At 39.5% G+C, this 12,627-nt stretch overlaps 1 protein-coding gene across 2 annotated transcripts in view; it reads left to right on the top strand.

Annotated features, from left to right (window-relative positions):
- TMEM150C (transmembrane protein 150C) overlaps positions 1-12,627 on the top strand; it is an 88,798-nt gene that overhangs the window by 63,947 nt on the left and 12,224 nt on the right. For both annotated transcript variants that reach the window (XM_058547409.1, XM_058547408.1), the window contains exons 2-5: positions 1,142-1,231; positions 2,076-2,129; positions 2,257-2,289; positions 3,982-4,049. In XM_058547409.1, coding sequence (XP_058403392.1) covers positions 1,152-1,231; positions 2,076-2,129; positions 2,257-2,289; positions 3,982-4,049 — 235 coding nt within the window. In that variant the 5' untranslated portion in view covers positions 1,142-1,151. The remainder of the gene's footprint in view (positions 1-1,141; positions 1,232-2,075; positions 2,130-2,256; positions 2,290-3,981; positions 4,050-12,627) is intronic.

Below are 12,627 nucleotides of genomic sequence, written 5' to 3'. Positions count from 1 at the left end.
AGGCAGGTCAGTTCTGGGAACTAAGACCTTTCTGACACCTTGCAGGTCGCCAGTCTCAAGGGAGGGCCATGTTCTCTTTTGGGTCTCAATACTTTGAAGGTCCAGGGAGTCTCAGCACGTGAAAGCAGGTATCATGGAGGTGCTCAGAAACGTGGCAGTGCTGGTTCAAACCTGAAACGACTTGTTGCAGTTCATTGTAAAACCCAAAATAATGAGCAGTGATATCTCCGTAGAGGTACCTATTAATCACATTATCTTTCTGTTTGTCAGGTCACCTGTGGAGGTCATTAGGGCAATTTATTCTCTTGGAACAAGTGTTTTTTGCGTTAAGGCTTGTTGGCATCCAGTGTCTCAAATAAATTTTGTTTGATGGTTTGGGGCAAAGAAGTAAACTGATAATTAGTTATTAGTTTCTATTCTATACCAATAATTTTTCATAGACACTTCTGAAGTTTTTCCCTTCATTTTTGTGGAGAATTTTTTATTCATATATTTTTGCTTTCAAATATAATATCCAAAATGCCTGACATCTGTATTTTTTTTCATTGAGTTTGTTGCGCCAATTTAAAGTTATACACAATGCATTGTTTTCTAGAGCGTTCATCTTTAGTCTTCTGAGATAGTTGCTCAATAACGTTGTCTTGAGAAAAGTTTGGATTTGCAAAGCATTTGTCATTTCCTCTTGCATTGCTAATTTATTTAGTAACCATTTGTTTCTAAAACTCGTCTGCGAAGCTGTAGACATATGTACGTGCCAGATCCACAGATCCATAAATCCGTCAATGTTAATAATAACACTAAAAGTAGGTTGGAGTATGCCTTTGATACCTAGCTCTTCTCCTAAAAATCTTAACCCAAACCCTTTGTCCTTTCTTATATACACTGATGCTTATATTAGGATAAATGTTTTTATGAGAATATTTCCATCAGTTCTCAACTAAGATTCTGAAATATTTAGATAATCATCCATGTTAACTGCTCAAGGGATTTCCCACATGTGTAGGTGGCAGTAATGATACAGATTTGAATCATGGTTTCATAAAATACACTTTTTTTTCAGTTAAAGTAAACTTCCTTTCCATCTTGAAAGAGTGAAGTACGTTTTTGCCTTAATTATTAATACCTGTTCATTATATTTCAGTGGTACAGGCATGGATGGGAAGAAATGCAGCGTATGGATGTTTTTACCTCTTGTATTTACTTTGTTTACTTCAGCTGGATTGTGGATAGTGTGAGTATTCTCTTATTTTATTATTTAAGGACTCAGGTGCAATGCAGATAAAAATGTAAAGTTTTGATAGTATATGGCATACCTATATGAATGTATTTATAAATAATTTAAAATAATGTTTACTCATTCAGCCTTGCTCAAGTCCCCATTTCTCTTCTTCTGTTACTCAAAGTAAATAACAAGAGTGAGTAATAAATTATGCAAAGCAGGTAGTGAAGAATACTGGTTTTATTTTGTGTTCCCATGTTCTTCCAGTAATGAACATTCTGTAAACTGGTGATATGGATTCATTATTTGCAAGATTTGCTAATGTGACACTAACATGCTAAGGATTCCATTCACAGTCCAGTATTTTTTTTTTCGTAACTGGGTCTAGTATGTTTATAAAACAGTTATCATTACATTGGAAGTCTTGACTTATCCCAAAACATTCCCACACTTGCTTATTTCAAGTACCATTCACTTCCAGAAAATTATTTTAGTTCCTTGCAGTTCATTAAGAAAGGTGGACACATATTCCTAAGAAATTAGAAAATTTGAATTCTAATTTTAGCCCAAAGTTATAAGGTCTTATTTCTTTGTTTTTCAGTTTCCAGATTATAATGATGGCCATTAATTTGGGGGGTGTTTTGAAAATTAAAGAAATATTATTAATAATGACATTTGAACTTCAGAGCTAAGTGATCTATAGGTAAAGCATTGTAGTAAAAGAGCATTTTCCCAGTTAGGAAAAAAAAAGCAAGTGTAATTTAATGTGGTTGGTCTCATAAATCTGGGAAACAAATGTCTTGGTTTTTTAAAAAATTTCTTTATTTTATAAACTTTTATTGTTCTTTCTTCATAGATACTTTATAGCTGTGGAAGATGACAAAATTTTCCCATTAAATTCAGCTGAAAGGTAAAGTTTATCTCTGGGTAATTCATTGTTCATCAACAGACTTCACAAAAACTTTGCCACTGGTGGGGTTAAACTGTGCATGGATGACTGTACTTTAGCCTGAGCTTCTGTGTTTTTTGTTTTCCAGGAAACCTGGTGTGAAGCATGCACCATATATAAGGTAACTTGATAACTCTCTTCTGATCTGTTGGATCTTGGAAAAATGAGAGGGTGGCTTATAAACAACATAAATTTATTTCTCACAGCTCTGGAGGCTGGAAGTCCAAGATCAGGGTACCAGCATGTTTGGGTTCTGGTGAGGACCGTCTCTGGCGTACAGACTGCCATCTTCTCATTGTATCCTCACAAGGTGGAAAGAAAGCGAGAGAGCTCTTTGGGGTCCCAAGAGGCATTGGTCTCGCCTTTGAAATCGAGGAGAGGCAGCCCAGCACCCCACTCCCCTTTAGTCCTAGCTGGTAGTGTTTCTGCTGGTATAATCACATCTGTCTTCCTAGCTTTTGTTGAGATGGTTGATTAAATCCGTGTTTCAGGGCCCGCCTGGTGGCGCAAGTGGTTAAGTGTGTGTGCTCTGCTGTGGCAGCGCGGGGTTCGCCAGTTCGGATCCCGGGCACGCACCGATGCACCGCTTGGCAAGCCATGCTGTGGCAGCATCCCATATAAACTGGAGGAAGATGAGCACGGATGTTAGCCCAGGGCCAGTCTTCCTCAGCAAAAAGAGGAGGATTGGCAGATGTTAGCTCAGGGCTGATCTTCCTCACACACACACAAAAAAAATCCGTGTTTCACACCCACACAAATCTCCTTATCAAAGGGTCACTTGGCCACACCCTTAGTGTTCTCTTCCAAATGTGCTTTCTCATTTTTGCAATATGGTTAGGCTGAGGATTTTCCAAATCTTTAAGTTCTGGTTCCTTTTTGCTTAACAATTCCATCTTCAAATCATTTCTTGCTTCTCACATTTTGCTTTAAGAAGTCAGGAGGAACCAAGCCACTCCTCTAACACTTTGCTTAGAAATATCTTCAGCTAAATATCCAATTTCATCATTCACAAGTTTTACCTTCCACAAAACACTAAAACACAAACACAATTCAGTGACATTCTTTGCCACTTTATAACAAGGATTGCCTTTCCTCCAGTTTCCAATAATATGTTCCTCATTTCCATCTAAAACCTCATCAGAATGGCCTGTACTGCCCATATTCCTACCAGCATTCTGTTCATGATTACTTAGGTATTCTCTAAGAAAACAGAAGCTGTCTTTACAGCTCTCCTCTTTTCTTTCTGAACTCCCACCAGAATCGCCTTTGAAAGTCCCTTCATGACAATCTAGGCTTTTTCTAGCACGCACCTCAAAACTCTTCCAGTCTCTACCGATTACTCAATTCTGAAGCCACTTCCACATTTTTAGATATTCTTTATAGCAGTGCCCGCATTTCTCAGTACTAATTTCTGTTTTAGTCAGTTCAAGTTGCTATAACAAAGTACCATAGATTAGGAGCTTATAAACAACAGAAATTCATTTCTTACACCTCTGGAGGCTGGAAGTCCAAGATCAGGGTGCCAGCATGGTCAAGTTCTGATGAGAGCCCTCTTCTGGGCTTCAGACTACCCACTGTATCCTCAAATGGCAGAAAGAGGATGCCAGAGGCCCCTTTCATAAGGGCACGGATCCATTCACAAGGGCTCCATCCTCTTGACCTAATCATCCCCCAAAGGCCCCACCTCCTAATACTATCACATTGGGAGTTAGGATTTCAACATTTGAATTTTGAAGGGACATAAACATTCAGTCCATTGCACAGGGTTATAGATTTTAATACAGTAATAACAAAACATTTCATATTTTTCAAGTATTGCAGGCGATGAACCTCCTGCAAGCTGTGTGTTTAGTCAAGTTATGAACATGGCAGCATTTCTAGGTAAGAAGAGCATAAAGAATGCTCTATGTCCTTTGGTACCTTTCTTTTTTATTTTCAATTCTCCCAAACCCATATCAGAAGCATGGTGGGCTTAGTTGATAATTTGGGATCATATCATGTCAATATGCTGAAGCTAGCTTTTTGTTTTGAGGGTCTTTTTTCTCATAAATCCTTTTATGTTCACCCTGCTTACCTTACATTTTCTCTTCCCTTTACCATCTTTATCATTTCAGTGTATTCTTGACTTTATTTCTTTTGCTGCATGAAACAATATATTTCATGTACAATAAAATCCTGCATGAGAGAATGTAATATTGTGCAATATGTTTGCTTTAAGAAGATGCCTTAATTTAGTCCTTCGCTGGCAGAGATGAAAAATGCAGAGGCTCTGTGATAAATATTGATGTGTGTAGATATTGTCTTTAATTCTAAAGGTCAGCATTAACATTAGGGTGACACTCTCACTTATGCCTATACACATATGAAGCTGGCAAATGGAGACGTAGGTTAAAAAAAAAAAGAAAAAAATCCTTCTGTACTCATGTCTGGCCCCAGAGCCCCACTTTTTCTTCAGGGCCTAAGACCCTCATTTAATATCCTGCCCCTTTGTTCTGTGAGTGCTTCCATGACCTGGTTGTCCTCCAGGGATCATGAGAACCAGCCATGCGCTATCATTTTCCAAATCAACCTTGTATACCATCTCCTCAAGGCCAGGCCTCCCCAGTGTCTTTCAAAGGGTCAACTAACCATCATTGTTGGCATGCTGTGGGGGATGGGCCAGTGACAGCTAAATTTTTTTTAGCTGTGACAGCTGTGGTTTTCTGGAAATGGTACTCTTGGATGGTGAGACTTTCACTCCAAGTAAAAGATAAAGATGATGTTATTACTGAGGGAGTATTTGGCCTTTGTGGCACCTGTCCCCCAAAGAGGACAGGTATCCCCCTATGTATAACTCCCCCCCCAAATTCCTACTCACTCTTAACACGCTCTTTTTTAATGTTTGCTTTAGGAAAAGAGAAGACCTATAGAACTCACTGGAAAATCAAAGGAGAGGGTTGGCCCAACATGCAATGCAGGCTGAATCTTAGTTAGTTCAGAAGGCTCAGAACTGGAGAAACATGGAGAAAATTCCCTGTGAGGCCCAAGAGGCCTCTCTTGACCCTGTGAGGTTCAAAGAGAAGAAAACTTCGGGGCTTCTCTGCAGTGGATAAGATTCCTCCCTGGAACTGACCTTTCCCTACCCAGGCTTCCCCAAAGCATACCCTATTTGCCTAAGCAGGAAGTGTCTGGAAGGCATGGGATGCCATGCCAGCATTAAGGAGAAGGTTAGATATACCCTGATGCTGGGGCTGCTGAATCTTTAAAGAAGCTCTTCTCTTCATGCTCTTGGCAGGCAGGATTTTCATGTCCCAGATATTCCCAAGTTCTGAGAAAGGTTGTACTTACAGCAGCTAATGCACAGGTGGGCACCAGGGCCAGTCCTAGTCAGTGAAGTCTTTTCTTCACTGCCTTCAGCCTCAGAGCTGCCAGGAAGCTTTATACTCACTTTTTTCTCTACTCTGGATACCACTCTTCTGAAAAGATCTAATAAACTTATTCATACCAAGGCATAAATGACTGCTAAGGAAATATTTGCATTTAACAGAGCCCAAAGCTGCAAAAGTGACTCTTGAACTGAGGGTCAGGGACTCTTCCCAGCCCCTCTGCAGTCACACCGCTTAGGCCTGCAGGTTGGCACCTACTCATATGATTATCCCCACAGGGCACAATAATAACAATAATTACTAGCAATCATTTATATTTCAGGCACTGTGCTAAGTGCTTTGCAAATACTACTTCATCTAATCACAATACACAGAGGACTGCCCTTATAAAAAAGCTGTCACGGCTGGCTGTCCTCCATGGGCTTTAAAGAAACCAGTGTATGTGTTGGAGGCCACATATTGTTTTCTTCATATTCTTAAGACAAATTGATATTTCCCAGTAGTCTTTAGTATATAATCTAAAAAATACCAGTTTGCACAGCTCACAAATTTATCCAGTTATAAAGTTTAGGATTAACTAATTATAAAAGCATTCCCAAAAACAAAGTAATGAAAACAAGTTTCCCTCTTCCAGATGACATTCATCATCATCTTATTCTCCAGTCCTTCTCTTCTCCACCAAGAAGCAATTAAGCTCTTACTAGCTCTCGCTCTAACATATTGCAGCATCCAGTGTTTATTCTTTATTATCTTGCGTGATTTTTAGTGCCATCTGGTAGACACAAAACTGATTAAGATTAGTGTTCAGTGGGAATAAACCAACAATTATTTATTTATCAACTCTGGGAGTGAAAAAGAGTCAGTTTACTAATGATTCTTGCTTTAAACTGTGGATGCTTACGTCTCCCAGGCCCGTCACTGTTAGACCTCAGACTATTACTTTAGACGACATAACTGACTTTAAGAAACTGCCTATAAGACTTCTTTTTGGAGGTGACGTCAGCATCATGGCAGAGTGAGCTTTCCCCATTGAACTTTCTCTCACTAAGATACAACAAAAAGGACAGTCATATACCAACAGAACACATTCACACAACACAAAAGATGTCTGAGAGAACCACGCAGCTGTACGTGTAAGGCTGAAGGTGCTGGAACCCCCAGAGGAAGTGGAAGGAGGTAGGAAGAACTCCCCTCCTTCCCCAAGGACAGTGACCCTGAGACCAAGACCTCGCAGCTCTCGGAGAGAGAGGGGGAGAGGAGGCCCTCCGCAGGAAAACCATTGCTCTCCAAGTTCCCTCACAGCCCGTGGGGAACTCTCTCATGGAAGGAACGGGACTGGTGTGGGGGTGCCTTCATCAAGCTAGCACCCAGGAGAGCAGATAGCGAGGGGGGGAGTGAGAAGCCCCTGGGATCGGGGAGGCAAGAGTGAGCACCCCTCCTCCCCACCAGGTACTTCAACTTAGCAGTGCTACAGTCTCAGCTCAGTGGTGCTCTAGCTCAGCCAAGCTCCAGCCCCAGTGGCTCTGGCCCGACTGTGCACTGGCCCCTGCTTCCCCAGCCCCACTGCTCTGGCCCTGGCCATGCTCCAGCTTAGCCACACACTGCTCTCTACTGCTCTGACCCAGCCATGCTCCGGCCCCAGCTGCTTCAACTCCAGCTGCTTTGGCCCAGCCGTGCTCCAGCTCCAGCTGCTTTGGCCCAGGTGCACTCCAGCTCCAGCTGCTTCAGCCCAGCCACACTCCCCCTCCAGCTGCTTCAGCCCAGCCGTGCTTCAGCTCAGCTGTGCTTCAGCTCAGCTGATCGGCCAGAGTGCCCGCAGATGGCGGTGGGCTCAGAATACACAGCTCTTGATCCCCATCCAGTGGCAGCAGGTGGAAACCGCAACTAGATATTTTCAGTATGAGGGAAAATAAGCCAACACCATCAGGCACTACGCAAAAATATATTAAATCTCCAGAACAGAAGGAAAATGACAAGTACCCCAAAATCAATCCCAAAGGCACAGAAATCTATAACCTAAATGACAGAGAATTCAAAATAGCTATCATAAAAAAGCTCAATGAATTACAAGAAAATACAGGTAGACAATTCAATGAAATCAGGAATTGCTTCACAAAAGAGATTGAAACTATAAAGAAAAACCAATCAGAAATATTGGAGATGAAAAACACAATAGAGAAGATAAATAAAAATATGGATTCCCTAAAGAACAGAGCTGACGATATGGAGGAAAGAATTAGCAATATTGAGGATAGAAATGTAGAAATGCTGCAGATGGAGGAGGAGAGAGAACTAAGACTAAAAAGAAATGAAGAAAGTCTCCAAGAAATATATGACTCAATTAGGAAATGCAACATAAGGATTATAAGTATTCCAGAGGGAGAAGAGAGGGAAAAAGGAGCAGAGAACTCCTGAGAACCTCCCAAACTTGGGGAAGGAGCTGGAAATCCCAGTGAATAGAGTCAATAGATCTCCTAAATATATCAACATGAAAAGACCCTCTCCAAGGCATATAGTAGTAAAACTGGCAAAAGTCAGTGACAAAGAAAAAATATTAAGGGCAGCTAGACAAAAAAAAATAATAAATAACACACAAAGGAATTCCTGTCAGGCTCTCAGCTGATTTCTCGATAGAAGCTTTACAGGCTAGGAGAGAGTGGAATGACATTCAAAATTCTGAAAGACAAAAACTTGCAGCCAAGAATACTCTACCCAGTGAAAATATCCTTCAGATATGATGGAGAAATAGTAACTTTCCCAGATAAGCAAAAGCTAAGGGACTTCATTGCCTCAAGACCCCCACCACAAGAAATGCTCAAGAAGGCCCTCATGCCTGAAAAAAAAGAGAAACGGGATGCAAAGCTTTGAGCAAGGAGAAAAATAGGTAGACAAAACCAGAAAAATTGCAGCTCTTTATTAGACTGGGTCAGCAAACACTTAATTATAAAATCAAAGATTAAGGAAAGGAAAACACCGAAAATAAATATAACCCCATCACTTTAAAAACAAACCCACAACACAAGATTGAATAAGTTGTGACAACAATAACTTAGTAGGGGAAGAGGAAAGGGATCAAATTGACTTAGTTATAAGAGGCCATCAGGAAATGGTCTATTTCATCCGTGAGATTTTTTTATACAAACCTCACGGTAACCACTAAACAAACAATCAGAACAGAGTCACACACGATAAATGAAAAGAAAACTAAGAGAATCACCATACAGAACTACCAAACTGAACGGATAGTCTAAAACACACGGGACGAGAAACAAAGGAAATGCAAAAGAACCTGAAAATAAGCAATAAAATAGCAACATAAAGCCCTCATATATCAATAACCACCCTAAATGCAAATGGACTGAATTCTCCAATCAAAAGACATAGAGTGGTGGGATGGATTAAAAAACAAGACCCAACAATATGCTGCCTCCAGGAAACACACCTCAGGTCCAAAGACAAACACAGGCGCAGAGTGAAAGGATGGAAGACAATACTCCAAGCTAATGGCAAACAAAAAAAAAAGCAGGTGTTGCTGTACTTATATCAGACAAAGTTGACCTCAAGATAAAACAGGTAATAAGAGACAAAGAGGGGCAATATATAATGATAAAAGAGACACTCCACCAAGAAGATATATCACTTATAAATATATATGCACCCAACACAGGAGCACTAAAGTACGTAAAACAACTATTAACAAACCTAAAAGGAGATATTAACAATAACACAATAATAGCAGGGATCTTAACACCCCACTTACATCAATGGATAGATCATCCAGACAGAAAGTTAATAAGGAAATAGTGGACTTAAATGAAAAACTAGACGAGATGAACTTAATAGATATAGAGAGAGCACTCTATCTAAACACAGCAGAGTATACATTCTTCTCAAGCATGGAACATTCTCAAGGATAGACCATATGTTGGGAGACAAGGCAAGCCTCTATAAATTTAAGAAGATTGAAATCATAACAAGCATTTTCTGACCATAATGCTATGAAACTAGAAATCAACCACATGAAAAAAACTGAGAAAGTGACAAAGACGTGGAGACTAAACAACATGCTACTGAACAATCAATGGATCACTGATGAAATTAAAGAAGTCAAAAAATATCTGGAGACGAATATGAAAACACACCATACCAACTCATATGGGATGCAGCAAAAGTGGTCCTGAGAAGCAAACTCATAGCAATACAGGCCCACCTTAACAAACATGAAAAATCCCAAATAAGCAACCTTAAACTATGCCTAACAGAATTCGAAAAAGAAGAACAAACAAATCCCAAGCTCAGCAGGAGGGAAATAATAAAAATTAGAGCAGAAATAAATGAAATTGAAACCAAAAAAAAAAACAGTAGAAAAGATCAATGAAACAAAAAGCAGCTTCTTTGAGAAGATTAACAAAATTGACAAACCCTTAGCCAGACTCACTAAGATAAAAAGAGAGAAGCCTCAAATCAATAAAATTAGAAATGAGAAATTACAACAGATACCACAGAAATACGAAGGATTATAAGAGAATAGTATGAAAAACTATATGCCAACAAATTGGACAATCTAGAGGAAATGGATAAATTCTTAGACTTATACAACCTCCCAAAACTGAAACAAGGAGAAATAGAGAATCTGAATAGACCAATCACAAGTAAAGAGATTGAAACAATAATCAAAAACCTCCCAAAAAATAAAAGTCCAGGACCAGATGGCTTCTCTGGAGAATTTTACTGAACATTCAAAGAAGATTTAATATCTATCCTTCTCAAACTATTCCAAAAAATAGAGGAAGATGGAACACTTCCCAACACATTCTATGAGGCCAACATCACCCTGATACCAAAGCAAGACAAGGACAATACAAAGAAGGAAAACTACAGACCAATATCCCTGATGAACATAGATGCAAAAATCCTCAACAAAATATTGGCCAACTGAATACAGCAATACATTAAAAAGATCATACACCATGATCAAGTGGGATTTATACCAGGGACACAGAGATGGTTCAACATCTGCAAATCAATCAAGGTGATACACCACATTAACAAAATGAGGAATAAAAACCATGTGATCATCTCAATAGATGCAGAGAAGGCATTTGACAAGATCCAACATCCATCTATGATAAAACCTCTCCAGAAAATAGATATAGAAGGAAAGTATCTCAACATAATAGAGGCTATATATGACAAACCCACAGCCCACATCATACTCAATGGGGAAAAACTGAAAGCCATTCCTCTGAGAACAGGAAAAAGAAAAGGGTGCCCACTCTTGCCACTCTTATTCAACATAGTACTAGAGGTTTTGGCCAGAGCAATTAGGCAAGAAAAAGAAATAAAAGGAATACAAATAGGCAATGAAGAAGTGAAACTTTCCCTGTTTGCAGACAACATGATCTCATATATAGAAAATCCTAAAAAATGCATTGGAAAACTATTAGAAATAATCAACAACTACAGCAAAGTTGGAGGGTACAAAATCAACCTACAAAAATCAGTGGCATTTCTATATGCTAATAATGAACTAACAGAAAGAGAACTCAAAAAGACAATCCAATTTACAAACACAATAAAAAGAATAAAATATCTAGGAATAAATTTAACCAAGGAGGGGCCGGCCTGGTGGCGCAAGCGGTTAAGTGTGTGCACTCCAATTTGGTGGCCCGAGGTTCAGAGGTTCAGATCCTGGGCGCACACCAATGCACTGCTTGTTAAGCCATGCTGTGGCAGCGTCCCATATAAAGTAGAGGAAGATGGGGATGGATGTTAGCTCAGGGCCAATCTTCCTCAGGAAAAAAAAGGATTGGCATTGGATGTTAGCTCAGGGCTGATCTTCCCCACAAAAAAAATTTAACCAAGGATTTGAAAGACCTACACAATGAAAACTATAAGACATTATTGAAAGAAATCAATGAAGACATAAAGAGATGGAAAAACATCCCATGTACATGGATTGGAAGAATAAACATAGTTAAAATGTCCGTACTACCTAAAGCAATCTACAGATTCAACACAATCCCAATCAGAATCCCAATGACATTCTTCACGGCAATAGAACAAAGAACACTAAGATTCATATGGGGCAACAAAAGGCCCTGAATAGCTAAAGCAATCAGGAGAAAAAAGAACAAAGCTGGAGGCATCACAATCCCTGACTTCAAAACATACTACAAAGCAATAGTAATCAAAACAGCATGTTTACTGGTACAAAAACAGACACACAGATCAATGGAAAAGAATTGAAAGCCCAGAAACAAAAGCACACATCCACATACAGCTAATCTTCGACAAAGGAGCTAAGAACATACAATGAAGAAAGGAAAGTCTCTTCAATAAATGGTGCTGGGAAAACTGGACAGCCACATGCAAAAGAATGAAAGTAGACCAGTTCCTTTTGCCATACACAAAATGGATCAAAGACCTGAAGGTGAGTCCTGAAACTATAAAACTCCTGGAAGAAAAGATAGGCAGTACACTATTTGTCATCAGTCATAAAGAGATCTTTTCAAATTCCATGTCTACTCGGACAAGGGAAATGGAAAAATAAACAAGTGGGACTTCATCAGATTAAAGAGCTTCTACAAGGCAAATGAAACCAGGATCAAAATGAAAAGACAACCCACCAGCTGGGAGAAAATACCTGTGAATCATATATCTGACAATGGGTTAATCTCCATAACATATAAAAAACTCACACAACTGAACAACAAAAAACCAAACAACCTGTTCAAAAAATGGGCAGAGGATATGAAGAGACAACTTTCCAAGGAAGATATACAGATGGCCAATAGGCACATGAAAAGATGTTCAACATCACTAAACATCAGGGAAATGCAAATCAAAACTACACTAAGATATCACCTTACAGCCGTTAGAATGGCTATAATCACCAAGACAAAAAACAGCAAATGTTGGAGAGGTTGCAGAGAAAGGGGAACCCTAATTCATTGCTGGTGGGAATGCAAACTAGTGCAGCCTCTATGGAAAACAGTATGGAGGTTCCTCAAAAAGTTAAAAATAGAAATACCATACAACCCAGCTATCCCACTACTGGGTATCTATCCAACGAACCTGAAATCAATAATCCA

Source organism: Diceros bicornis, chromosome 8, assembly GCF_020826845.1.
Source record: "Diceros bicornis minor isolate mBicDic1 chromosome 8, mDicBic1.mat.cur, whole genome shotgun sequence".
Lineage (NCBI taxonomy): Eukaryota > Metazoa > Chordata > Mammalia > Perissodactyla > Rhinocerotidae > Diceros > Diceros bicornis.
The sequence above is the reverse complement of the archived record's forward strand: the minus strand, read 5'-3'. Positions and strand labels throughout refer to the sequence as shown.